Here is a 26,334-nt window from a genome sequence, read left to right on the forward strand (position 1 = left end):
TTTTATGAATAGATATTTAAAATAAAAATTTTCATCTAAATCAATGTTTTAACTTGATTTATTTGATCAATTTAATACTTATGATTTTTTATCTAATTAAGTATTAAAACATATTTTTATTTAAATTGATATCTAAATTTATTTTTTGAAATTAAATTAAATTACTTTGGATGTAAATATGTCCGGATTTAATGAATAAAGAAGAATTTAAATGGTTTTAAACTTTCAAAAATATAAAATTTAAATGATAATTTAATTAGTACGATCAAGAGATCTTATTGATTAAGGAATTATTGTTATTCTTTGAGGCAACGGGTTTGAGCATTGTATATGCAGGAGCGTACGAGTGTTCATATTGTTAAATGATTATGAGTATTTGAAAAGATACTAACTTATATTCACCTTAAATCCTAAAACTAATAAAAAAGGGCAAACTACATATTTAGTACATAAACATTCAAAATTTTTAAAACCGTACCTAAAGTTTACTTTTGGTTTCATTTTAGTACTCTCGCCGTTAAAAATTTAGATAATATAATGAAGCAAAAACTAAATAGCGGGAAACTAAAATGAAACAAAAAGTTAACGATGATACTAAAATGAAGCAAAAACTAAACTTTAGGTATGATTTTATAAAAATTGAAAGTTTAAGTACTAAAACGTACCAAAAATGAAATTTTAGGTACTAAATGCACAATTTACCCTAAAAATTTTAATTTAATTAAAAATCGAATTTAATTATCAATAAATTAAATCAAGTTACAATATCAAATTTTTTAATTAATATATATAATTTTTAACAATAGTTTTAATATTTTATGTTAATTTTTAAAAAATATTTTATACAAAATCTATATTTTTTAATACAAATTTTGGGTGTACTATAATATCAATAGTTTTTTTTCATAGTATAATTATCAATTAAATAATTCAACTTTCTCTCCAATCTTCCGTTTTTATATATCTCCCTCTTTGCAAGCACAAAAAATCATTTTTGTTCGTTCAGAAGAATTTTCCCGAGGAAATTAAATGTTCTTCAAAAACCCAGATCTAAGGATCGTCGCCCAAAATTTTTGCCCATAAATTCGTTACTTTTAGATTCTCTTCCCCATATTCCCCTTTACCGGGGCAATCAAATATACCCCTTTTTTTGTTTTTCTTTAATATTCCTAAGCTTTGATCTCTTTAAAAATTTCGCTTTACTTTTCCCTAACTAGAAAATGCAGCTTGATGGTCTGAAAACGTTTGTTTTGGTTCACTGATTGATGGGGATTCAGTAGTTTCTCAGTCAAAATTTCTCCCTTCATTTATCCCTCTAGTCATTAAAGAGTAAAGAAGTTAAAGGATCGTTTTTTTTTCTAGCAGGGTGGTTTTGTGAGGATTTTAAAACTGGGTTTTGGTCTTTGGAATTGATTAGATTAGAATTTTAATGGATCTGAGAGTTGCTTTAAAGAGAAGGGTAATAAGTCAATTTGTCAATATTAGCAAAGAGAAATAAGAGGGCAGGGGTGTTTTTCTTTCCCTTTACTGTGTTGTAGTTAGGTGTAAAAAGTTAATCAAGAATAGAGCATGGAACATATTATTGGTGGAAAATTCAAGCTTGGTAGAAAGATCGGGAATGGATCGTTCGGCGAACTTTATTTAGGTATTATGATAATGGCTTTGTGTTCTTTGTTTTTTCTTTACATTTTTATCATTGATATCGGTTTTTGTTTTGTTTCGCAGGCACTAATGTACAAAGTGGAGAGGAAGTGGCTGTTAAGCTGGTAATGTTTGTAGTTTTACTATATTTGCCACAACATCAGTTGGAGTTTTTGTTAGACTGTATTAGTTGATCAGTGGATATGTAATATGGAATGGTTGATTTAGTTCAACATGTTGCTCTTGCCTTCGATTTTATGCCCTGATGTATTTCTTTGTGTTTCATTTGGATGGCTAGTGCTTTAGATCATGCCATGGTTTTTAGGGAGTGTAAAAATGTTTCATTAATTCATGTGTATACATGTGCTATGATGTAGATGCTAGATGTAATTTTTGTAGAGCTACCTTATAAAAGGAGACCATTGGCACCTAGGATTGTTTAAACCCAAGCAGTTCTTTTATGCCATTGAAATCTAACAAAACCAAATAGTGAATTTTCTGCTTTTATTAAGTAGTTCACTGAGTTGGAATTTAGATTTATGCAATTAGTTCAAGTTTGATGTGAAGATAATATTCAGCCATAAATGCATTGCTGGAGATTTATGTCGAGTATTCTTAGAATTGGAGTGCGTGACATTTTTTGCTGATATAGGGATGGATTCGTCAATTATTTAAGCTTATAGCTTTAGGTTATCTGCTTAGGTGCTTACAAAATCACTCTAGATTTTTAATGAGGCCTCTTTATCAAAAAAAAATCACTCTAGAAATTATGTCATTAGATTGTAGTTATGCTTCTATTATTCCATTCAATAATCTAATTTAGCTTCATGATATTGTTTTGTTGTTGCTTGAAGTTTTGAATTGTTTATCAATATATAATGTATTGCTCTCCTTGTTTGTGCAGGAACCTGTCAAGACCAAGCATCCTCAACTTCACTATGAGTCAAAGCTGTACATGCTTCTTCAAGGAGGGAGTGAGTCTTCAGTTTTGTTTCACTAGTTCTCTCTCTGTCTCTAATGTGTTTATCTATACTTTATGGTAACTCGGAGTCTGTAAGTATTTTTTTCCTCACTTTTTGTTCATGTGCAGCTGGTATTCCTCATTTAAAATGGTTTGGAGTTGAGGGTGAATACAATGTCATGGTTATTGATCTTCTTGGGCCAAGTCTGGAAGATCTATTCAACTATTGCAATCGGAAGCTTTCTTTAAAAACGGTTTTGATGCTTGCAGATCAACTAGTGAGTGTTCTGCCTGTTATCAGGGAACTTTAGTTTTGTTAGTTGGCTACCTTACTAATACTTGTTTTTTCATTGTTGGTAATTCAGTTAAATAGAGTTGAGCATATGCACTCTCGTGGTTTTCTTCACCGTGACATAAAGCCTGATAACTTTTTGATGGGTTTAGGGCGCAAAGCAAATCAGGCATGTTCTTCTGTTTATTCCCCCCATATTCATGGATTTGTTTATGGACGATGAGGCATGAGATCATGTTGATGAGATTTTTACACAATTTTATGTACCATTTGAAATATCGCTTTACCTTAACTGAAATTATAGTTTGAAATAACTGTATCTCACTTGTTCAACAAGATGTCCTAGTAAGTGTTGCTTAAGAATGTTGTTTTCCACATTTTCTCTGCAGGTGTATATAATTGACTATGGTCTTGCAAAAAAGTATAGGGATCTTCAAACACATACGCACATACCATACAGGTAATAATACTTTTGATGTATTTATGTGTGACATTTGATGTTTCCTCTTGTAGATTGATCATCAATTGACCCATCATAAAGAACTCTAATCTCTACTTAATTCTTTTGGTAATAGATTTAAAGACCACAAATTCCCATGGAAAGGCTAGTTAGCATGGAAGATGGTTAAAATTTACATTGGTTATGTTTGTAGCTCATCAGCGTACCTTAGACATCCATTTTCGATGCTAGACATAGAGTGCCTCAAAAACAATTTGGTCTTGTAATTTACTACTTTAACAAATTCTTGATACTTAATTCTTCTTTTAGCTGTAGTATCAATTGTCAATTCTTCCAATTAGTATAGCTCGTATGTTGCATGTATGTTTCTCTTGTAAAGTCATTTAATATGTGCCACACCGACCTCATCTTGCACTATTTTCCCTTCTTTATATAAACACTTTTACTGCCTATGGACTCTCATTTAAGTTATCCATTTTTTTATAATAGGGAAAACAAGAACCTTACAGGAACAGCTCGATATGCAAGTGTTAACACTCACCTTGGAGTTGGTGAGTGAACTTACTGCATTTTATATTGATATGGGTTTTAGTTACTGCGAACACTTGTCACTTTGGATTATTTTGGCTTTATGGTATGATCCAATGTGGTTTACTTAACTTACAGAGCAAAGCAGGAGAGATGATCTCGAATCTCTCGGTTATGTGCTTATGTACTTCCTTAGGGGAAGGTTGGTTGAACACATATCTGGTTGCGTATTTCACTAACCTTTTAAATGTTTGGGTTACACTGTTAACTTATTTTCTTGTTATCCGTCTCAGCCTTCCATGGCAGGGCTTGAAAGCTGGCACCAAAAAGCAGAAGTATGACAGGATTAGCGAAAAGAAGATGCTTACCCCCATAGAGGTAGCATTACTTATATTGATACCCGTGAAATCCTTTTTATTTTTACAAAAAAATAGTTAAACTATTAAAAAAAATATCCTGTTAGTTCTCTTCATGTTCAAGAACTCAAAAGATTAATTGTATGTCTGACAAGTAATATGGCATTTTTAGGTCCTTTGCAAATCATATCCTTCTGAGTTCACATCATACTTCCATTACTGTCGATCACTACGTTTTGAAGACAAACCGGATTATTCGTACCTGAAGAGGCTGTTCCGGGACCTTTTCATTCGAGAGGGTTGATTGGCTATTTTAATTCTCACATTCAAATTTTGCTTACCTTTTTGAAATTGTTTAATTTTGAATATTGAATCAGTCTTACAACTAGTTCATCATAAATTTGCTATAGAACTTTTATTATGAAATCGACTTTTTGAACTCTCAAAAGTATTTATTTTTACAACAATCCGATGCCAGGCTATCAGTTTGACTACGTATTTGATTGGACTATGCTGAGATATCCGCAGGTTGGCTCTAGCTCAAGAGCACGGGTCAGTGATCTTAAACTTGGACTTGATTTTCATGGAAATTTTAATTTTGTTTCTTCATTAAAGATGCTTATACTCTGTTCCGTTTTATTCTTGAACAGCCAAGCCCAAAACCCGGTTTAAATCCCCCAGGGGTATCTGCTGAAAGAACCGAAAAGCCTTCAGGTGTGTTCTCTTTTCAGAACTTGGTTTGAGAATATATGAAAATTTAACTATTGTAGTTAAGTCACCTAAACTTGACCATTGACTGACCTTGGTTTACTTAAGTTAGCCAACTTATGGTTTTAGCACATTTCTTTATTTGCTCTAGTTGGCCAAGAGGTTCGTGAAAGGTTCTCTGGTGCTGTTGAGGCATTTGCGAGACGGAATGGATCTGGACATGGTGATCAGTCTCAATACATATCTTCTGATGATGTGCCATCATCCAAGGACGTGGTTAGCGACTCCGCTGCTGCAATTTTTAATGGATTTCATCTATTGTTTTTCGATGAGTGCTAGTTTGCTAGTTTTCTTATGATTTTCTCTTGAACTTTTTCTCCCCTTCAGCAACCTGATTCTGATAGGGCTCAGTCTTCCTCGAGAAATGTTAGTACTTCAAAGAGGCCTGCTGTTTCTATCAGCCGACCTGGCTCCTCTGGGGATCCTAGTGAAAGCCGGTCTAGCAGATTGGTTCCGAGCAGCAGTCGCCTGTCAACCACTCAGAAAGTCCAACCTGGATTCGAATCCAAATCATCATCTTTCACTCGTGCTGCAGCCACGAAAGGTCGTCGCATTGATGCCCTCCGGAGCTTTGACTTCTTGACAATTGGAAGCGGGAGAAGGAAATAAACGGCTTGCACATCTGATAGTACCAAGGATTTGCAAGTTATGAAGGAGATCTCGGTACTATAACTGTATTTTCAAACAGTTTTCTCTGTATATCTGCGTCCTTGATTTGTTTCCGTCCTCAACTTCAACGATCTCCCCCAAAGAAGTTTCAGCTCGGTTAAAAACTCATGGAACTCCTTCCTCAAGCACCCGTTGTCAGGTATTCTTGCCATTATCATGCCTCTAGAGTGTCATTAAAGAAAGAGAGAGATGATATCATTGTCATCACCTCATGAAAATTGTTCATAGATTTCCAAGTTTCAACTATTAATTCTAGTTGTAATAAAAACACATGATGTTTCTTTTATTTCATCAGAAGCAAACAAGAAGAATGCCTAAGAAGTATACTATAACAAAGACTTTTCTAGCATTATGTGTCATCTGCTTTCTCTATATCTTTGCTTACTTTGAAGTCATTATTCTCTTTGAATATCTACCGATCCTTTCAAGGTTTTGTCCCTCGAAAGTACGACTCTCTTTGTTTGAATGACGGACCTTCGACCAAGCTTAAGTTTGTAGCAACTGTAAGAAAAATGGATGCTGATATGATTCAAAAGTAAAGCGGAGTGTGTAGAGCATTAACAGTTTGATGCCTCCTTGTTCGGGCGGTTATTTGAACTCTTCATTTTTCTTAAAGCATTCGTGTCCGATATCCACCCATGATAGAATTGCCTAATAAATGTAAGGGGTAAACTACACATTACTTAAACTATCAATTTTAGTCCATTTTAATACTTAAATTTCAAAATTTTTTCAATATTATATCTAACGTTTAATTTTCATTTCATTTTAGTAACTGGGTTATTAAAAACTATCCATTTAGTGCCAAAATTATCAGTTTTGGTCCAATTTAATACTTTAATTTTCAATTTTTTTTAAAACTTAACGTTAAAGTTTGAACGAATTACTGAAATGAAACAAAAATTAAAGTTTTTAACGGTGATATACTAAAATGAAGAAAAAAAAACTAAATTTTATGTATAGTTTTGAAAAAAATTAAAAGTTTAAGTATTAAAATAGATCAAAATCAATAGTTTAAGTACTAAAAGTGTAATTTACCCAAATATAAAAATGTTTGAACTATGATTGCGAAGACATGAGGCACACAGGTCTAAAACATGGTTAAAGCACACTTATATACCTGAGAAGAAGTTGCATGCAAAATGAAAAACAGCGAGATATTGTACATGAAATTCTTTCTGCTTGCCTTGAAAATTGACATAATGTGGGGAGGGCAAATACACAACAAATATTAAAGAATATTTACTTTCAGATGTCATTTTACCAAAAAAGAAAACAATCTCCTAACTGGCTCAAGGAGGAGCCAAATCCCACGTCTCAAACCACTTTTTGTTTTTGTGGGGCCTTTTTCACTGAAAAATAAAAGATGTGCCGAAAAAGCAGATGCGGTTCACCGGAGAACTTCCTGACATCACGAGGATATTGAAGCCTTCACTTTCTCAGACGGCTCTCGGGGACTTCTTTTTGCGTAGGCAAGAGGTTTATGAAGCTCCCTTGAACAGGCTGACTGGCAGCTTCGGCTGACTCGCCCTCTGCAAAACATAGGCATGATTAAGATGACCGAACCGTAGTTTGATCGACAAACATTTAGTGCTGGCAAGGTGCTGAAATTAACAACCTACTTTTTGCAGCAAAGCTGCCGAACAACAATCAAGTGCACCGACCAAAAACATATAATAGTGTGATAAGATCTTACCAAAAAGGGATTTGATGGAGGGTCGCTTGGGTTTCGAGCTCTTCTTCTTTAATTCAGCTGCACGATGGAACAAGTGAAAAACAGTCAAATACAAATATACTTGCCAGGTTGGAAATCTGCAGGGGATGAGCCCACATTCAAAATAACTAGACGGGGGAGGAGGAGAGATCCATTTAGAAAAACATGTAGCAGTGATCATCTTGTTTTCTCAATGATCATCAAAAGGATGCATACAGTATTTGAGTAGTTAGATAGATTTCGTGTATGGAAAGCAGAAGAAGCAAACGTAAACACTAAATCGAGGAAGAAAAATACCGATGCCGTGTAACTGATTATCATTTACAATTTCGAAGTTCTTGTATGTGTAACCCACAAAGTTTACATCTTTGGATGAAAGCATCTGCATCAAAGGGAAAAATAAATAAATAGACCAGAAAAGGTTACGTATATTAAAAACAATAGGCTACATATATCCGCTTTCTTTAGAAAGTTGATTTAATAATTTAAGAAACATAATGAAGTATAACACATATATTAAAGCTAATGGACCGGAAAATGCAAAGTATATATTTCCACAAGAAAATGGTTCTGGTATTCAAGGAAAAAAGAAAATTTTCAAAGAATTCATTTGACACCCCAAAATAATGGTGCTGGTGCCATTTAATTTCGAAAACTTCAGTAAAGAAAATTTCTAGCAAACTTGGTTAATAAACAGTCAATTGAAAATACATGAAATTGTCCTAACCTTTCTCCAAGGACCAGATTTTGCTGCAGATGGAACTTGGTTGTCAGCCTGGTGCATCAAAGAAAGGAAAGCAATAAGAAAATGTCTAAACAGGCCATTCTGCATATTTATAATCATCGTAATACTAATCTACCTCTTCAAACTTCTCAAAATTTTGTGTGTCCAACTCATCATTGACTTCAGGAATAAATGCAGCTTTCATTTGATACAACTTATCCCATTCAATACCTTTAAACCATGGGTGACTCTGGGAAAAAGACAGATAAAGCCAGTTAATTTAGTAATTTGCATTCTATTTTTAAAACGTCAAAGAATCCAGAACAGGACACACCACACAACACCTTAATTTCATGGGCGCCTTTTGTGCCAAGCCTCTGCTCAACATTACATAAGAGTTTACTGATAAGATTTTTCGCTTCGGGTGATAGTTTTGCTTCTTCTGGAAACTTTAAATGTGTTCTCCAATTTACTATCTGGGAAAGGTTGAAAGAAGGTAAGAAGTGCGATAGAGTTGTTAAATGGAAGTTAATCACCAAATATAAATAAAAATAAATGCTTGGACGTAAAGATGGACAAAATTATAATAACATAAAACAATGACAATACAATAACTTCATGGTAAAAGCATACCTTCCGACAGGTTGACATTGGCTCATCTGAATAAAAGGGTGGATATCCAACAAGCATTTCATACATGATAGCACCAAGAGACCACCTATGAAAATATCCAAAAAAATACCATTATAACCAAATCTGACAAAAATAAACACAAATAAAATATCATGTTCAATATACAAACCAATCACATTCCATTCCGTATCCTTTCTTCAGCAAAACCTCTGGTGCAATATAGTCGGGTGTACCAACTGTAGAATAAGCCTGAAGTATCACAACATTAAAATGTTCAAGCAACAGTCGTTTGCAATTTCAACGGAAGCAGAAAAAATCTTTCCATTTATGAATTAGGCAGGATAGAGAGGTGAGGATTTTGAGTTTTCTCAAATATCTAAGGAAAGTAGTAGCAGTAAAATCTAAGACTTGAGAACTCCGACAAAATCAAACAAAGCGTGAACTATGGAAAATAAGAGAAATAAAATCAGTAACTTAATTACTTTGTAAACCCAATATTACCAGCAGTAAAATAACTAAACCTAATGTTGTATTAGTTATGGTAGTCATGTACTTACAAGCATCCTTCTGTTCCTCTGCCAGTGCTGCAACTGCTCTTGTTGGGTGCGTTTCGGTGCTGCAGGTCGTCCATCACTTTGAAGAGCCCCGCTGAGATTCTTTGCCATAGTAAAATCCTTTTCCTGAAGATTACTGCAATCTAATGGTTTACATAATCCAAAATCTGATAATTTCATATGACCATTTCTATCGAGTAGTAGGTTGTCAGGCTTGATATCTCTGCAACATGTGAGATGGGTTCGCCACTTAGTCCAAACTCAAGAAGACTATTATATAAATGTGTGCGAAGGTTTAATCTCATGCCAACTCACCTATGAATATAATTATGTTTGTGGATTGATTCAATCGCCAAGACAGTTTCTCCAACATAAAACCTGGCCTCATCTTCAGTTAGTATATCCTTCCGCATTAGTAAAGTCATCATATCTCCCCCGGGCAAATATTCCATAATGAGATATAGGTATTCTTCATCTTGGAAGGAGCAATATAGTTTGACAATGCAATTACTGTCAACCTCAGCAAGTAGATTTCTCTCAGCCTTCACATGTTCAACCTGAACATCAAAAGTGCGAGCTAACAAGTTAGCATCATGGCACAGAACAAATTAAGGTAACTACATAGCTGATTCAAAATAGTGCACCTGGCCTCTACGAAGCATCTCTGACTTCTTCAGCTTCTTCATAGCATAAACATGACCAGTTGCCTTCTCCCTACAGATTCTAACCTATAATGAGAAAAAGTTGTGTTAAAAGTAATTCTGGCGAAACAAAACAAACTTTTCAAGAATTTAAGATAAGCTAAGAGAAAAAGGTGGATCATAGAAGAGAGGTAAAAGTATGATCAATATGTACGGAAGCATTAGTAACAAAGAAATCATGCAACTAAAGCAGTAATAAGCAAAAGGCCTTCTAGAAGTTCCCTAGATGCATTGTCTCGGGGAAAAAGGTTTTGATGAAAAAAAGAAATTCAAAATGTAAGATTTTAGCATAATGATCTAGTGGTAGTCATAGCTCATCAATTTTTCGTAATATCAGCAAGTAGATTAAAGCAAAATCAGAAATATAAGAAAAATAAGCACCTATGATATGATGTACAAAATGAAAAAGATATAATTACCTCTCCAAATGCACCCTTGCCAATCATGGTCAATGGCTCGAAATCATCAGCCCCCATCTTATGTCTCTGAATACGCATGTATTCGGTCTCTTTCTTCTCCAAATACTTCAGTAAGTTGTTTTGTTCTTCTTCAGAGACTTCAGCATCAGCCAACTTCCTTTCTAGAATATCACGTCTGCAGAAAACCATAATTAACCAAAACCATTATCCCCATTATTCTAAATAAAATTACCATAACTTTCACAGTATTCCTTCGATCACAAATACACTTTATCATGTTAATATGGAATAAAATGACAGCACTAAGTTTTTTTCCCGCATATACTATATTATAGTTATGCGAGCATAAAAGTAACTAATACATTTAGAAGTATTCAAGGAAGAACTTAAATCATACCGCTCCTTTCTTTCCTGCAGGCCTTTCATCTGCTTCTTATAATGGTCTTCAATATACTGCTTTGCAGCTGCTACCCGCTGTTTGGTGACATTCGATGGTGCCTCTTCACTTGTTGGTGGTTTAGACCCCTCCTTTGCATTGGCTGCACCTTCTTTATTCTTTGAAGACCTTATCTTATCTTTTGATTTCAGTTTGTTGAACCAAGACCTTGTAGCTTCCATTGGTTTGCTCAATAAATACAACTCTTCTAAACCCCCACACTCTCTTAAACATACATTACCGTTATGCAGGAATAATCTGGTTCCGACTATCTCATTCTCACTAACAGAAATCTGACAGACTTTAGCAAATTGTTGTTTACCCAAATATTCAACAAACGGATTCTGCAAAGAGCAAAAGTGAAATGAGAATACATTAACTGAGAATAAGGACTAACTTCAAACACAAATACACACAAAAAGGGAAATCAATCAACATTTGAGACAGAATTTTAAGTTGTTCTCAGTTGTCAGTGGATACGAACAGATAAACAAACAAAAACCAGATAAACGGGAAGAAAATTCTAATTATTGGAAACTTCACATCCGCCGGATGCCAGTAATTTCTCACCAAACATTCAGTTACTGTGTTAGATCAATTGATTTCAAAATGACCGGCATACACAAATAGATGCACTTTTGCGTAATTCTTATCAACCAACATGGGGTTCCCCATATTTTTCAGCACAACCAAAGAACAAAGCAGACCCGAACTCAAAACCCAGTTCCCAACAAAGAATGTGGCAATTAAAAAAAAACTGTGTTCCACTGGATTGCGGTGACCAATCTAAAACATGCATAGAACAAAACAAAATAGTATTAATATCCCGACACTTTATCATGAGTACAGAAAAACAAACAAAATGATGAGGTGATCCTTGCCAATATAACGCCTGATTGCAAGCAATTCAAGTCAATCAATAAATCCAAAGCAATTCAAGGCCAGATGTTCCGGAAGAACGAGCTAATAATGCTTAACAATTAAAATAAAAATAAAAATCCAGCATTCTGCTAATTTCCTCACCAGCCAAACAGAACACTCAAGACGAATCTTAGAACTAGCAATCAAAAGACGAAATAATACCATGCAGTCACTTAAAATTTAAATCTCTTTAAGGAAAATCTAACTAACTTTCCAAAACCAAATCTATAATTAAACTAACTTACCAAAGCTGCTTAAACCGGATGAAATTGAGAAGAGATTTGATCTCTGTAGCAAAACGAGAGAAGTGATAAAACGACAGCGTAGTGATTGTACCCAAAAGAAAAGGTAGAAGAGAACCCTAGTAAAGAGGGAATCGAGAGAAGAGAAGAGAAGATTAAATTGAAGATGACGAAATTGAAAGTCTCATTGGTTAGGATTTTATGGCTTTTGAAAAGTTGGAGGCTTTGCTCCTTTGACTTTTCCTTTGCTTTTCACCTGCTTTTTTATTCTTATTTTTTTATATTTGAAGTTTTCGTCTGAAAATTAAATTTTGTTTAAATAATTAGAGTAAATATACAATTTGGTACTCGAATTTAGTTTGTTGGTGAAGTTTGGTGTCTAAACATTTTGGTCTAATTAGGTACCTAAACTTGATATCAAGGTTTAATTTGGTATATATGACATTGAACACTCGTACTCCTGATATTTCTGGTGTTCGAACTCGGGACATCAACGAATTATAACAATTCTTTTACCACCAAATTCGATTGATTCGTGTCCATTGTAATACACTAGATTAATAATAAAAAAAAGCTATATTCTTTTTGGGTGAAAAACATCATAGGTTATTGAACTTTGTTAAAATGATCATCTAGGTAATTAAACATTCAAAAGTTAGAAAATGATTATTAATTTATCGAATTGTTACAAAAATGATCATTATAATTTTATAAAGGGGTCATTAAATTTATCAAAATATTACAAAATGGTTATTAAATTTTATCAAATTATTATAAAAGGGTCCTTAAATGATTGAATTTGTAATATCATGGTGATCACTTTGTATCTATTTGAAAACTTCAATAGTTTTCAGAAGTTCAATAACCAAAATTGTCATTTTAATGAAATTTAGTTACCTATGATATAATTTACCCTTCTTCTTTTTTACTTTATTATCACATCTATTGTTTTAGTAGAGTTAATGTTTTATTTTAACTTTATTTGTTGGAATTATTCATTTATTTTGGCTTCAGTATTCCATTTGACACCCTATCATACATATGTTTTCAGTGAAATTTAAGATTTTGAATTTTAAAGAAAATATTTAGTTAAGTGAAAAAAAATGTATAATATACAATTCAATTAATAATAAGAAAAATAATGATAAATTATAGGAGTACGAGGTGTACCGGTAGTTCTACTGTACGACATCTTTAATATAAGGCTAAAAAAATATCCTACAGGAAATATTAATATTTTTTTAACATTTCCAGTAAAACACTACCTAAAATATTATTTTTTACCGAAAATGTCAATTTCGCTAACTAATTTCCGGTAGAACCCAACATTAACATTCCTGGTAGAAAAAATAATATTTTATGTAACACTTTACCAGAAATATTAAACATTTTAAGTAACACCCAATAATAATATTTTCGGTAAAAATAATAATATTTAAAGTAACATTTTACTAAAAATATTAAAAAAATATTAACATTTTCTATAATACTGTCGTAGTTGAGACATTAACCACTTGAAAATAATTGGATTAGAGAACTGTTAATATTAATTAATTGGACAAATAATACTAACTTCTCCATTACAAATAAATAAATAAATGCAAAGCCTTGAAGTCCGCCTTATACACAGCCGCGTTATTGACACGTGTCCATACGATTTATTGCAGCATATTTGTTTTATATATATATATATATATATATTAATCTAGAGTAAACTATAAAATTTCACCACTCAATTATACTCTCATTCTTTTTTTTTGTTATTAAAATTTATTTTTTAATTTAATCATTAAACTTTAGTCGTTGAAATTTTTATCACTTTACTTTTAAATAGTTAACGATGTTATATATTATGACTTAATATACATCAAAAGAATGACATCGTTTTAAAAATGAAACTCGTAATAATGTCATTTTGAATCCTTATAAACCTCAAATTTTTTCTCATTTTCTTCCTTCTTATTTTTCCTTCATCGATTAAAAAAACAAGCTCCGATTGTTTATATAATATTCTCTCTTTATGTTCGTTTCGTTTATATCCACAAATAAATTCATTTATCAACTTGATTCTAAGGTTGTTTACTCGCTTCTCATTTTCCTTTTATTTTTTGACATTTTAGATATTAGTGGATGTAGGGACTAAATTGAAAACAAAATAAATTTTAAAATTTAAACTGTAGGTATAATAAGCTTAAGGACTAGTGATGACCGAACATACGCAGAGAAATCATTAACAACATTCTCTCTACATGAATGAGCTTGTTTGTTCGTTTATTAAACGAATATATAAATTTGATTTATACTAATTTATTTAACTTAATAAATGAATGATTCATGAATATTTTATCGAATATTTAGTTCACTTACACCCCTAAAACTCTTAATATACTTTAATTTATTATCTCTTTATTTAGTAGGCTTAATTATTATTAGTTAATGCATGATATTAACTTTGAATTTCAAATTGTTAGAAAACTCTTTTAAACTCTTGGGTTTGAAAGTCCCAAAAGAAAATCAAAATCAATACCCTAAATTTTGTAACAGCCTTGGAATTCTGACTTCCGTTTTTGAGATTTTGGTGATCTCGACGAACTAAAAAATTAGACCCCTAATTAAAGATTTAAATTACAATTTACAATTATGTCTTCGGTCTCGTTGCGTTTATTGCTATTACGAACATAACAGATGTTATGTCAATCACTGCAAGTATCATGGTTGTGGATTTTTAATAACATATACTATTGTGGATATAACGGTTATGAATATTACATTTTTGGACGACGTCGTTACCATTGTATAACAATCATTGTTACGGTTACAAATCGTTATTTAAGTAATTGTTCATAATAACAAGTGTTGAAAAAATTTAAGGTAGATCCATAATAACAAGTATTAAAAAAACGAGTCTCTAATAACAAATATTAAAAAAGTAAATTTTAAGAGTACGCTCATAATAATAAACATTAAAAAAATTAGATCTCTAATAAAAAATACAGAAAAAATTAAACTCATAACAATAAATAAATATTAGAACAAATTTGAATTTTAAAACATGTCCTAATAATAAATATTAAAAATTTTGGATACTGATAACAAATATTGAAGAACTGGTCCTTTAAAATTATTGACAAAAAATTAGACACTTATACAAATATTAGAAAAAATAAATTATAACAATAATAACGTATTTTTTATATTTTTAAAATTTTAATATAATTTTTAAAAGTTCATATCCTAACACAAATATATAATTATTTGTCATACAAAATAATAACAATAATAATAAATTGATGCAACTTGCTTATTTTGTCAACGACCTGATTGAATTATGTTTGGTGGGACCAAAGATATACTACTTTTGATGATGGGACCGTGACCTAAGGTAGGACATGCTATAATTATTTTTCAACAAATTGATATAATATTTGTATTATTTTAAATTTTCATTTATAAATCAATAGATATTAAATTTTTTTTTATATATATATATATATTTGATTTTAATTTTATTAGATATTATATTAATAATATGAACTAAATTAAATTAATCAATAATAGTGTTATTAATTAAATAATTTTAAAAATATTTGGCTTGATTGATTTAAAATTTAAGCCAATAATCTTATATTTCATAATTATCTTTATCATCTTTTGAATTTGTTTATTATATTATCAAACAACTTAACTATATTATGTATTTATTTTCGAATAATATATATTGAATAGATTTTTTATTTTTATTAAAATAAAAGATAAATTATCAATTTTAATTTAGTACTTTTATTAAATTGTTGGGTAAAGTATATAAATGGTCATTCAATTATAGGGTTCTATTTTATTAAGTCATCTGATTATTAAAAGTTATAAAATGGTCCTTAGTTATAGGATGCTATTTATTGAGTCCTCAAACTATTAAAAGCAACAAATTGAGCACTCGACTATTCATATATTCTAAAATCGTTATTTTTTTGTTAAAAATGATGTAATTTGAGTTGGACATTAACAAGCTGATTAGGATATGATAAAAATTATATTTTAATAATGTCTATTAGTGCCGTTGTTGATTTCATGTACTAGTTTGACTATATAATGTTTCAAGCACTGATTTTATGGCATAATGTAAATGGAGAGTTGTTTCAAGAAATACATCTCAAACGGTTTTATGATCATATTTTATCACATCTCAATTAATAAGTTAATGTTCAGTTTTGATGACCGATAACTTTTTAATGAAGAAGGATGAATTTGATGCATATAAATAGTTAGATGATTATTTTATATCTTTTCAAAGTCAATGGATTCAACAAATCAATTTTATATAACCGAACAATATTTTATAATTTTTAATAATCAAAATACTCAATAAAATAATATTATATATTTAAGAAATCATTTGTGTAATTAACCCTAATCGTTTAAAAGAATTGGAATAAAGAAAAAAAAATTCAGTGTCAAATTCTAGTCATGTACAGATCCACTCTAGGACAGATAGATGTAAACACAGATTCCTACAGAAAAACCGTGTGAACCTCAGCACTGTCTCGCATTCCCTCTCTCTCTCTTTCACCCACACTGCAGATTAAAAAGAAGCAGATTCTTTGCGATCTAATAATCCCTCTCACTTTTTTTGCTTTGCTTGTGGTTCTTCATTCTGGAGATAGCCCACAGCTCTCTTTTCTTATTTCTCAATTGAACTTTGCCCAGTACAGTTTCTCATTGAAACCCAGTAAGCATTTATTTTTATTTTTTTCGGTTGAAGTTTTTTTTTGGGTGTGAATACATTTCTGGGTTTTCGTTAAAATCGTATTTCTTCCCTTCTAGGGAATCTGATTGATGGGTTTTGCTTGCGTTTGTGGTAGCTCTAATGGGTCAATTCCAGTTTCCTATCTTTACTTTAAGAATGTTAGCGATACTAATTCCTTTGGAATCCATCTTTGATTCTTGATGGTTGGATTTGGTTGTGATTTTTTTACTTAGATCTGTTTAGTTCATTAAAGTTTACTGCCTAGCCGTCATTTTCATGATTCCCATTGTTTCAATTCAGAGTAAAAAGAGAGCATTGGTTACATGCTTTTATTTCCTTTAAGTGGACTGTTAACGTGAATCTGAATTGTTGCACAAGCTTCTAGCTTGGTTTTGAACTTTGTTGGTTTATTCAAGAGCACTAATCACCTGATCGTTTCTTGCAGGTTTGATCAGTTTTCCAGTGTTTCTCTTTAATAAGTTTTGTAGTGTTTTGTGTTATTAATTCGATTGAATACCGCCTTCTGATGGTAGCAACAAAACTGATTTATTTTTAGTAGGAAATTTGACGTGAGATTGACTAGGATAAGGAGATTTGTGTGAAACGGTTTGTGAAGAAGGATCGTAGTACTAAATAAGGATGAGGGGAAGATCCAATGGAGGCCAAAAGAAGAGATTAATCACCTTGGTCTGTGTTGTGGCCATCTTTCTTGGTTTCCTCTATGTATATTATGGATCTATTTTTGGGTCTTCAAGCAATGGTGCTTCAGCTCTAGAGTATGGTAGCAAATCTCTGAGAAAGTTTGGATCGTCTTATTTGGGTGGGGATGATGAAGCTGATGGCAAGCAATATGAATCTTCAACAAAATTTGGACTGGAGGATGGAGAAGATGTCACACCAAAAACTTTCCTGGTAAGTTGTTTATTGCTGAATCATTCCATATTTGACTAGTTGCTGTGGCATTTAACTTATCTGCTTGTGACTTTTGAAGGTTTGCGATGATCGACATTCGGAACTCATTCCTTGCTTAGACAGAAATATCATATACCAAATGAGATTAAAGCTTGATCTATCGGTGATGGAGCACTACGAACGCCACTGCCCCCCTCCTGAAAGGAGATACAATTGCTTGATTCCTCCTCCTGCGGGATACAAGGTGCTGATGAAGTGTATATAGTGAATTTTTCATGTATAGAGATGGTTATTGTGATATTTATCATATTCTGAAAGTGTTTTAATTCATGTGAAATTACAGATCCCAATTAAGTGGCCTCAAAGCAGAGATGAAGTGTGGAAGGCAAATATTCCTCATACTCACCTTGCACATGAAAAGTCTGACCAGAATTGGATGATTGTTCAAGGTGAAAAGATAGTATTTCCAGGAGGAGGCACCCATTTTCACTATGGAGCTGACAAGTATATTGCTTTGATTGCAAATGTAAGATCACAGATGCATACTGTTTTTTTTTCCAATTGAAAATAATTGTGTCTGCTTGAGTTTTCTGCATCATGTTTTGGTTCCATCTTTTACTGATCGGCTTCATATGTAATGATTCTTATTTGAACTTTGCAAACTTAGGGAAGAAGAAATGGCTGATTTCTATGATTTTGATTTGGCAGATGCTCAACTTTTCGCACAACAATTTAAATAATGGAGGGAGGATTCGTACAGTTCTTGATGTCGGTTGTGGCGTTGCAAGTTTTGGAGCATATCTTCTTTCTTCTGATATCATAACAATGTCGTTAGCCCCCAATGATGTGCATCAAAATCAAATCCAATTTGCCCTGGAAAGAGGAATTCCTGCATATCTTGGTGTTCTAGGGACCAAAAGGCTCCCTTACCCAAGCAGATCATTCGAACTTGCTCACTGTTCTCGCTGTAGGATTGATTGGCTTCAAAGGGATGGGATTCTTCTTCTTGAGCTAGACCGGTTACTTAGACCCGGAGGCTATTTTGCCTACTCGTCTCCAGAAGCTTATGCACAAGACGAAGAGGATCTCCGGATATGGAGGGAGATGAGCACCCTTGTGGGACGTATGTGTTGGAGAATAGCTGCAAAAAGGAACCAAACTGTCATTTGGCAAAAGCCTTTAACAAATGATTGTTATATGGAACGAGAACCTGGTAATCCACCCCTCTGCCGGTCTGATGATGATCCAGATTCAGTTTGGGGTGTTCCAATGGAAGCTTGTATCACTCCTTATTCTGATCGTAAGTATATCTCTCAGTGTTACTAATATTATTGTCTTTTCTCCCTTTTTTAATTGATATTTTTATCCATTTTTTATTATTGAGAGTATGCTGATATTTAGATAAACAATTTCACATTTGTATCATTAGATTTTATTTCTGAAGTCATTTATTGGTTGACTGATGGATTTTATATCTCATTCTTCCACTGATCGTGTTGCTTTCCTATACTAACTGAACATGAAATCGCTTGCTATGTTTCTCTGACATTTCATTTCGCTAGAAGTACCCTAGTTTGACACCTGTGTCCGACACATTTTCAGACACTGGTTTGGAAATATGACCTTCCAGCATTCCTCTAAAGTCTAAATACATGGAAAAAGCTTGAAAATCTTGAACACATCCTTATCGGAAAGATATCCATATCCAAAACTTACACCCAAGTCCAAGTAATAAAGATGGTTTATGTTTCGGCTTCATATCAAATGCCTGATGAAGATGTATTCTTTGTGTAGTTGAATTCTTAACAGTAAGCTTGATTTGCTTTTCGCTTTGGGTTAAAGAGAGAGAAATAAAAAAAAAATGGAAGAAGTGTAGGTGTAAAAAGAGATCGCTTAGTAACCCCAGAGTTAGTTGCCTTCTGCATCCATCTTTAATTGTTGTATCGAGTGCAATTATTCTGCTCATTTCTTCTTTTCGGATTTTTGCGAGTTTTATAGGATACAATTGTTTCTCGATCACACATGATTACTGAGCTTTAAAATTTATCACAACTAAAAACTTCTCTTTGTTTCTATCAGATGACCAGAAAGCCAAGGGAAGCGGTTTGGCTTCTTGGCCGGCCAGATTGACATCTCCTCCTCCAAGGCTTGCTGATTTTGGTTATTCGAACGAAATGTTCGAAAAAGACACGGTAATGAAGGCAGCATCATTGTTTCATCTACGCCTTTATTTGTGATTACTTCTTTGTGCTTATATCTTAATTTATGCTGCCATGACAAACGGTATGAACGGTAATATAGCTTTTTCAAATCCATAGGAAACTTGGCGCCGACAGGTAGAGAGTTATTGGAATCTCTTGAGTCCTAAGATTGAAGCCGACACTTTGAGAAATGTGATGGACATGAAAGCAAACCTGGGATCTTTTGCGGCTGCTCTAAAAGACAAGAATGTTTGGGTGATGAATGTCATCCCGGAGGATGGACCGAACACACTTAAGTTGATATATGACAGAGGTCTCATTGGCACTACACATAGCTGGTATGCATAAATTAACTTACAAAATCAGCATAACCTAGTCTGAACTGGTGACTTACTTTTCAGTTAAACCCCATATTATTTGTTATATGACTACACGGATATGACCTGCCGATACTCACACCCAGAGTCCAAGTATGGTTCCGAAAAAAATTGTATTAATTGAATTTGATCATCTTGGCAGGTGTGAAGCCTTTTCCACATACCCTCGAACGTATGATTTACTCCATGCCTGGACCGTCTTTTCGGATATTGAGAAGAAAGGCTGCAGTGCTGAGGATTTGTTACTCGAGATGGATCGTATTCTCCGGCCCAACGGTTTCATAATCGTTCGGGACAAACGACCAGTGATAGATTTCATAAGGAAGTATTTATCGGCTTTGCACTGGGAGGCAGTAGCAACGGCTGGTTCTGGTTCGGATTCAGAACATGAAGGGGATGAAGTCGTGTTTATTGTCCAAAAGAAATTGTGGCTCACAAGTGAAAGCGTCCGGGATTCTGAGTAGAATATTTTAGCATCACCTTCTTCTGCAGCTTCGAGGTATTAAGAAGCTCTCCCATTACTAGTCCAGTAAACAATCTCATTTTGTAGCATTAACCAATGGTTCAAATGCTATTCTTGTAATGAATTACATGAGAAACCATGAATTGATTACCATCTATAGAGGCTATTCTTCAAACAAGTAAAAAAGAACTAGTCTACTTTGGTGCCGTCCAAAGCTTCTTTGGCAAATCGGTAACTTACCGAATGCTATGTTACTCCGACTCTTCGTTGTACTTGAAATACCGGTGTCAAATATCATGTTTGATGCATGTCCAAAGATAGGTACAAGGATCATTTCTAGGAACATAAACCATATCCGTGTCGAAAAACATATCAGATTTCGGACAACATGAAGTGGCCTATATGATGCCCCATGAATGACTAGTGATGACAAGTTGCTTCTTTTGTGCCTTTGTTGTTTTCATTTTCCTTGGGGACCAATGGCCAACTGATCTGTTTTCACGTTCATTATTCTTCATTCTTGCTAAATGTCTACGTCCAATTTGGTCCTTAATCTTCGAACTCAACCTAAGGTATCGGTATCGTATGAACAATATCGGTACGGTTCATGAGGTATCGATACTGTAAGAACAGTATCGGTACTTCTTGTCCAGAAAAATATTTTGTGCTCAATTTCAAGTTAAATGGACTTTGAATTATTTTTGAAAACTTTGAATAAATTCAATTCAAGTCCAAAAACATTTTATCATAAATTGTTATATCAAAACATAATTCAACAAACCTTTATATATTTAAAGATAATTTTTATATTACTCCTCTCTCTATATATATTTTCAATTAAATTCTTATTTTACGTTATAAAAATGAGAATTATATATATTTTTGTCTACTCTAATTCAATACAAATTTTCACTATACAAATTTTCACTTTAAAAATATAATTGAGTTTCCTGTCAAATGTTCCTAAATTGGGGTATAATGACGAATGAAACGATATTATACTTGGACCAAATTCGAATAACAAAAAAAATGACTCAATCTGATTCAAATCATGACCCTCCCTAGCTCCAACGGTAACAAGCATGATGATTCCCAATTCTCTCACGCCATCTGTGTGGCATGATTCTCAACGTCATTTATTCTCTCTCACCTCCAAACGACGACGTTAAGCACACAGTTTTGCAAAACTCAAAACCCTCTTTTTTAGGTCTAATTCAAATTTTAATCCACATTTTATGTTACAATTTTAATTTCAATCCACGTACTTCAGTTTGCCATATGCAATCTTTCTATATTTATAATATTAATTATAAGTCCAAATTGATAACATTAATAGTTATCATTAGCGTAATATACTCCCTAGAGATTTTGGGTTCGAACAACTTCATCTGTTAATTACATCTACATTGTTGATTATGAACATATACAATGTAGTATTTGTTTATAATCTTTCTTAGTTATTGACAATACAGACACCTTGCAGATGCAATTATTACTTTTATTTAAATGTATTTTATATGACCACTTCAATAAGAACTAATAACATCGTAACATTATAAAAATAGATGATTAAATTATGATAAACTAAAAATATAAGTTTTAAATTATAACATAGTGGAGGGACTAAAACTAGAATTAGACAATGGGTTTTATCAATATTTTCCTTGGTACTTATAAATAACGTCGATTCTTCGCGTATTCTTCTCGTCCTTTGCGCCTCAGCTTATAGTCATTCATCTCGGCCTCTCTACTGAGCTCTTGCTAAACGACATTGGTTTTTTGTTATCCTTCGATCTTCATCAATGGCGAAAGAACCAGTTCGTGTCCTCCTTACTGGAGCTGCAGGTACTGTTATGGTTCCAGTAATTAGATCCTTTACTTAAACATCTCTCGGTTGAAATCTAGTATTCAGATCTAGTGATTTTAGTTGGGTGAACCGTATCTCTATTTTCTAGATCTAGCTAATCGCGATCTAAACTTCTCAACTGTTTTTTTAGATGTTCCGATTGATCTGATTGTTGTTTGGATTAGAGAAAAATGATCTAGAATTAGGATTTTATCGAGAAATTCTTAGTCTGCCATGGGTCTGTGCTTAGTAGCTCAAAGTACTGACTGTAGAAGCTTATATGGTAAGCGATGGAAGAAGTGCTTTGAAGTTTGAAAAATGTTGAATATCTTACTAGTGTGGAAAATAAATATGTTGAGTTGCTAAGATCATAAACAAACAAACAAATTCAATCTATAAATAAAAAAGTGTTGTTTTTATTTTCATGTTTGAAAATAGAGGGATCTGCTATGTATAATTGACATTAAAAAGTTAGTACTTGGGAGTTGAATTGAATTCGGACATATGAGCATATGGCTGTTTAAGGATCCTCTAAATACACGAAAACTTAAAAAAAAAAAATTAGAACTGTGCTGAACACACATACTTCAACCTCAGGTGCTTATTATATGGAAGATTCACAATTGGTTAACAAGCCACCCTACTTCAATGGAGCAAATTATGCCTATTGGAAGAATACGATGATGCACTTCATTCAAGTCAACGATCTAGGAGCTTGGAACTCAATCAATAAGGGATATTCCACTCCACCCGGTGAGATGGATGATTGGAGTGATGGAGAGAAGAAGAAGTTCCAACTCAATGCTAAGGCTACACACTTCCTCTTTTGTGCATTAGACCCAGATGAATATGGAAGAGTCTCCTCTTGTTCCAATGCCAAGGAGATTTGGGATAAGCTCCAAGTCACTCATAAAGTAACCGATGAAGTGAGGAAAACCAAGATAAGTCTTCTCAACCATAGTTACGAGAACTTCAAGATGAAACCCGATGAAGACATCAGAGCTATGGCGGATAGATTTTCCGTGATTGTCAACGATCTCAAGGGATTTGGAGAAGTAATCCCTAATGAGAAGCTTATGAGGAAGATGATCTACTCTCTTCCAAAGTCTTGGCATTCGAAGAAGACAGCGATTATCGAAACTAAAGACCTAAAGTCTCTCACTCTCGACGAGCTTATTAGTTCTCTTATCGCTCATGAGTTGATGGTGAAGGAAGAGGAAGATGATGAAGAAAAGAAGGAGAAGAAGAAGGAAGAAAAGAAGGAGGTAGGCATTGCCTTTAAGTCCACCAACAAGAGTTATCAAGATTCAAATGAAGAGGTGGATGAAGACGATGTTGAAGAAGAAGAGATAGCCAAGCTCTTCAAAAAGTTCAAGAGATTCATGTCTTCCAAGGAAGTGAAGCATGAATCAGCCAAGAAGAAGAGTTCCCCGGTGTGCTTCAATTGTCAAAGAACGGGTCATGTCAAGTATGAATGTCACCTCCTAAAAAAGAAAGGATCATCGAAGAAAAAGATGAAGTAGCCAACCTATGCCATGAAGTAGTCAACCTATGCCTCATGACCATCGAAGAAGATTCAATGGTATCTTCTAACTCAAATGAATTAAATTCACATTCTTTTGATAAGTTACAAGATGCTTATAATGAGTTGTATTTGGAATTTTAGACCATGAATTATAAATATAAGAAATTGATTTCAAAATTTAAAGTTGAAAATGATTTGGTTTTGAAATCAAAAGTTAATTTTGAGAATCAAAAGTTAATTTTGAGAATCAAAATGAAATTTTGAAAAACGATTTAGAGCTTTCAAAAGTCAAAATTAATGATTTAGAAAAAGAAAATTTTGATATATGACAGAGGTCTCATTGACACTACACATAGCTGGTATGAACTTAAAAAATCTGCATAACTTAGTCTGAACTGGTAACTTATTTTTCAGTTAAACCCCATATTATTTGTTATATGACTACACGGACATGACCTGCCGATACTCACACCCAGAGTCCAAGTATAGTTCCGAAAAAAATTGTATTAATTGAATTTGATCGTCTTGGCAGGTGTGAAGCCTTTTCCACATACCCTCGAACGTATGATTTACTCCATGCCTGGACCGTCTTTTCGGATATTGAAGTGCCGTACATGATGCCCCATGAATAACTAGTGATGACATGTTGCTTCTTTTGTGCCTTTGTTGTTTTCATTTTCCTTGGGGACCAATGGCCAACTGATCTGTTTTCATGTTCATTGTTCTTCATTCTTGCTAAATGTCTACATCTAATTTGATCCACAAGAGCTCTACTTTTGTTCTTTGTTGTATGTCCCTCTTGTTTTCTTGCTACTTTGGTGGTTAGCTCCGGAGGAATCCATGCCCACGATCAGTGGTGGAACTAGAAAATTTATTTTGTAGTGTTAAATTTAAAAATTTCGTAAAGATTTTCTTTTGAGTGGAAAAATTGAGTTAATTTTTTTGTTAAATATTTTTTTAAAGGATGGGGTCAATTTCTTTTTTAAAGAGTGTTAAAATCTTATTAAAACGGGTGACATTTTTCTTCTTTTATATTATTTATATGAGAAAATAATTATAAAAAATTTCAATAAGTATTGGCTTCGTCAGTGCCTACAATGCAAAAATGACTCGAATATTTATATTTAAACAATTTTTAGTAATCAAAAGACTACAAATAGAAAAGATGTCAAGTTCATGAATTCAGATATGGTTAATTTCAAGTTACAATTGAAGATGAACATTTGACTCAAATTCGATTAATATGATTATTTTTTTAAGGATAAGGCTAGGTTAGGTTGAGTTCGAGATTAAGATAAAAATATTTGATTTAACCTTTATATATTTAGTAATGATTTTTATAATACTCCTCTCTCTCTATATATTTTCAATTAAATCTTTATTTTACATTATAAAAACGAGAATTATATATATTTTTTGTCGACTCTAATTCAATACAAATTTTTTACTTTAAAAATCGAACTGAGTTTCCAGTCAAATGTTCCTAAATTGGGGTCTAATGACGAATGAAACGATGTTATACTTAGATCAAATTTGAATAACAAAAAATATGACTCGATCTGATTCAAATCATGATCCTCCCTAGCTCCAACGGTAACAAGCATGATGATTCCCACTTCTCTCACGCCATCTGCGCGGCATGCTTCTCAACGTCATTTATTCTCTCTCACCTCCAAACGACGACGTTAAGCACACAGTTTTTTGTGTGTGGATAATTAAGCATACAGTTTTGCAAAACTCAAAACCCTCTTGTTTTTAGGTCTAATTCAAATTTTAATCCACATTTTATGCTACAATTTTAATTTCAATCCATGTACTTCAGTTTGTCATAATGCAATCTTTCTATATTTATAATATTAATTATAAGTCCAAATTTATAACATTAATAGTTATCATTAGCGTAATATACTCCCTAGAGATTCTGGGTTCGAACAACTTCATTTGTAGATTGCGTCTACGTTATCAATAATTAAGAAAGATTATGAACATTTACAATGTAGTATCTGTTTATAATCTTTCTTAGTTATTGACAATATCGACGCCTTGCAGATGCAATTATTACTTTTATTTAAATGTATTTTATATGACCACTTCAATAAGAATAACTAATTACATGTAACATTTAAAGATTAAATTATGATAAACTAAAAATATAAGTTTTAAATTATAACATAGTGGAGGGACTAAAACTAGAATTGGACAATGGGTTTTATCAATATTTTCCTTCGTTTGATCATTGCGCCTCAG

The 26,334-nt window shown here is 32.9% G+C and overlaps 4 protein-coding genes and 1 long non-coding RNA gene across 5 annotated transcripts; 3 read left to right on the plus strand and 2 right to left on the minus strand.

Annotated features, from left to right (window-relative positions):
* Positions 1 to 478: 478 nt before the first annotated feature.
* On the minus strand, positions 479 to 17,373 carry LOC120114988. Its single transcript, XR_005515445.1, has 3 exons — positions 17,162 to 17,373; positions 5,001 to 5,017; positions 479 to 488 (listed from the first exon to the last, which is right to left on the minus strand). It is a non-coding gene; the product is annotated as an uncharacterized LOC120114988 (long non-coding RNA).
* On the plus strand, positions 957 to 6,017 carry LOC120114985 (casein kinase 1-like protein 10). Its single transcript, XM_039135755.1, has 14 exons — positions 957 to 1,645; positions 1,726 to 1,766; positions 2,546 to 2,615; positions 2,732 to 2,880; positions 2,968 to 3,063; positions 3,284 to 3,354; positions 3,844 to 3,905; positions 4,021 to 4,084; positions 4,176 to 4,260; positions 4,411 to 4,537; positions 4,717 to 4,790; positions 4,889 to 4,952; positions 5,098 to 5,222; positions 5,334 to 6,017. The coding sequence occupies exons 1-14, from the start codon at positions 1,570 to 1,572 to the stop codon at positions 5,613 to 5,615; spliced, it is 1,386 nt and encodes a 461-aa protein (XP_038991686.1). The 5' UTR covers positions 957 to 1,569; the 3' UTR covers positions 5,616 to 6,017.
* On the minus strand, positions 6,836 to 12,251 carry LOC120114983 (serine/threonine-protein kinase tricornered-like). The gene is made up of 14 exons (XM_039135753.1): positions 12,023 to 12,251; positions 10,818 to 11,200; positions 10,421 to 10,595; positions 9,945 to 10,028; positions 9,616 to 9,857; positions 9,304 to 9,523; positions 8,916 to 8,995; positions 8,747 to 8,831; positions 8,458 to 8,589; positions 8,250 to 8,363; positions 8,117 to 8,164; positions 7,687 to 7,771; positions 7,372 to 7,428; positions 6,836 to 7,207 (listed from the first exon to the last, which is right to left on the minus strand). Exons 2-14 carry the CDS (start codon positions 11,036 to 11,038, stop codon positions 7,107 to 7,109), a joined length of 1,644 nt encoding a protein of 547 aa, XP_038991684.1. The 5' UTR covers positions 11,039 to 11,200; positions 12,023 to 12,251; the 3' UTR covers positions 6,836 to 7,106.
* On the plus strand, positions 16,532 to 21,157 carry LOC120114982 (probable methyltransferase PMT3). The gene is made up of 8 exons (XM_039135752.1): positions 16,532 to 16,745; positions 17,209 to 17,675; positions 17,755 to 17,919; positions 18,019 to 18,201; positions 18,384 to 18,975; positions 19,755 to 19,867; positions 19,994 to 20,214; positions 20,396 to 21,157. Exons 2-8 carry the CDS (start codon positions 17,403 to 17,405, stop codon positions 20,715 to 20,717), a joined length of 1,869 nt encoding a protein of 622 aa, XP_038991683.1. The 5' UTR covers positions 16,532 to 16,745; positions 17,209 to 17,402; the 3' UTR covers positions 20,718 to 21,157.
* A 1,281-nt stretch (positions 21,158 to 22,438) lies between these two features.
* LOC120115057 lies at positions 22,439 to 23,706 on the plus strand. The gene is made up of 3 exons (XM_039135825.1): positions 22,439 to 22,561; positions 23,160 to 23,390; positions 23,669 to 23,706. Exons 1-3 carry the CDS (start codon positions 22,519 to 22,521, stop codon positions 23,704 to 23,706), a joined length of 312 nt encoding a protein of 103 aa, XP_038991756.1. The 5' UTR covers positions 22,439 to 22,518.
* The last annotated feature ends 2,628 nt before the right edge of the window (positions 23,707 to 26,334 follow it).

This window comes from Hibiscus syriacus, unplaced genomic scaffold (assembly GCF_006381635.1).
Source record: "Hibiscus syriacus cultivar Baekdansim isolate YM2019G1 unplaced genomic scaffold, ASM638163v2 tig00110257_pilon, whole genome shotgun sequence".
Taxonomy (NCBI): domain Eukaryota; kingdom Viridiplantae; phylum Streptophyta; class Magnoliopsida; order Malvales; family Malvaceae; genus Hibiscus; species Hibiscus syriacus.

What these genes read in the sequence shown, in the direction of transcription:
- LOC120114983 (XM_039135753.1), bottom strand. Translation starts at nt 11,038, where the DNA reads ATGGAAGCTACAAGGTCTTGGTTCAACAAACTGAAATCAAAAGATAAG. An exon ending in GCAAGGGTGCATTTGGAGAG is followed by an intron (nt 10,029 to 10,420) that starts GTAATTATATCT and finishes TTCTCATTATAG; the next exon opens with GTTAGAATCTGTAGGGAGAA. An exon ending in CTCCATCAAATCCCTTTTTG is followed by an intron (nt 7,208 to 7,371) that starts GTAAGATCTTAT and finishes TATGTTTTGCAG; the next exon opens with AGGGCGAGTCAGCCGAAGCT.
- LOC120114985 (XM_039135755.1), top strand. Translation starts at nt 1,570, where the DNA reads ATGGAACATATTATTGGTGGAAAATTCAAGCTTGGTAGAAAGATCGGG. An exon ending in ATGTACTTCCTTAGGGGAAG is followed by an intron (nt 4,085 to 4,175) that starts GTTGGTTGAACA and finishes TATCCGTCTCAG; the next exon opens with CCTTCCATGGCAGGGCTTGA. An exon ending in TGCCATCATCCAAGGACGTG is followed by an intron (nt 5,223 to 5,333) that starts GTTAGCGACTCC and finishes TCTCCCCTTCAG; the next exon opens with CAACCTGATTCTGATAGGGC.
- LOC120114982 (XM_039135752.1), top strand. Translation starts at nt 17,403, where the DNA reads ATGAGGGGAAGATCCAATGGAGGCCAAAAGAAGAGATTAATCACCTTG. An exon ending in TCACACCAAAAACTTTCCTG is followed by an intron (nt 17,676 to 17,754) that starts GTAAGTTGTTTA and finishes TGACTTTTGAAG; the next exon opens with GTTTGCGATGATCGACATTC. An exon ending in ATTGGCACTACACATAGCTG is followed by an intron (nt 20,215 to 20,395) that starts GTATGCATAAAT and finishes TCATCTTGGCAG; the next exon opens with GTGTGAAGCCTTTTCCACAT.
- LOC120115057 (XM_039135825.1), top strand. Translation starts at nt 22,519, where the DNA reads ATGGCGAAAGAACCAGTTCGTGTCCTCCTTACTGGAGCTGCAG. An exon ending in CCTCCTTACTGGAGCTGCAG is followed by an intron (nt 22,562 to 23,159) that starts GTACTGTTATGG and finishes CTTCAACCTCAG; the next exon opens with GTGCTTATTATATGGAAGAT. An exon ending in GGCTACACACTTCCTCTTTT is followed by an intron (nt 23,391 to 23,668) that starts GTGCATTAGACC and finishes TCTCTTCCAAAG; the next exon opens with TCTTGGCATTCGAAGAAGAC.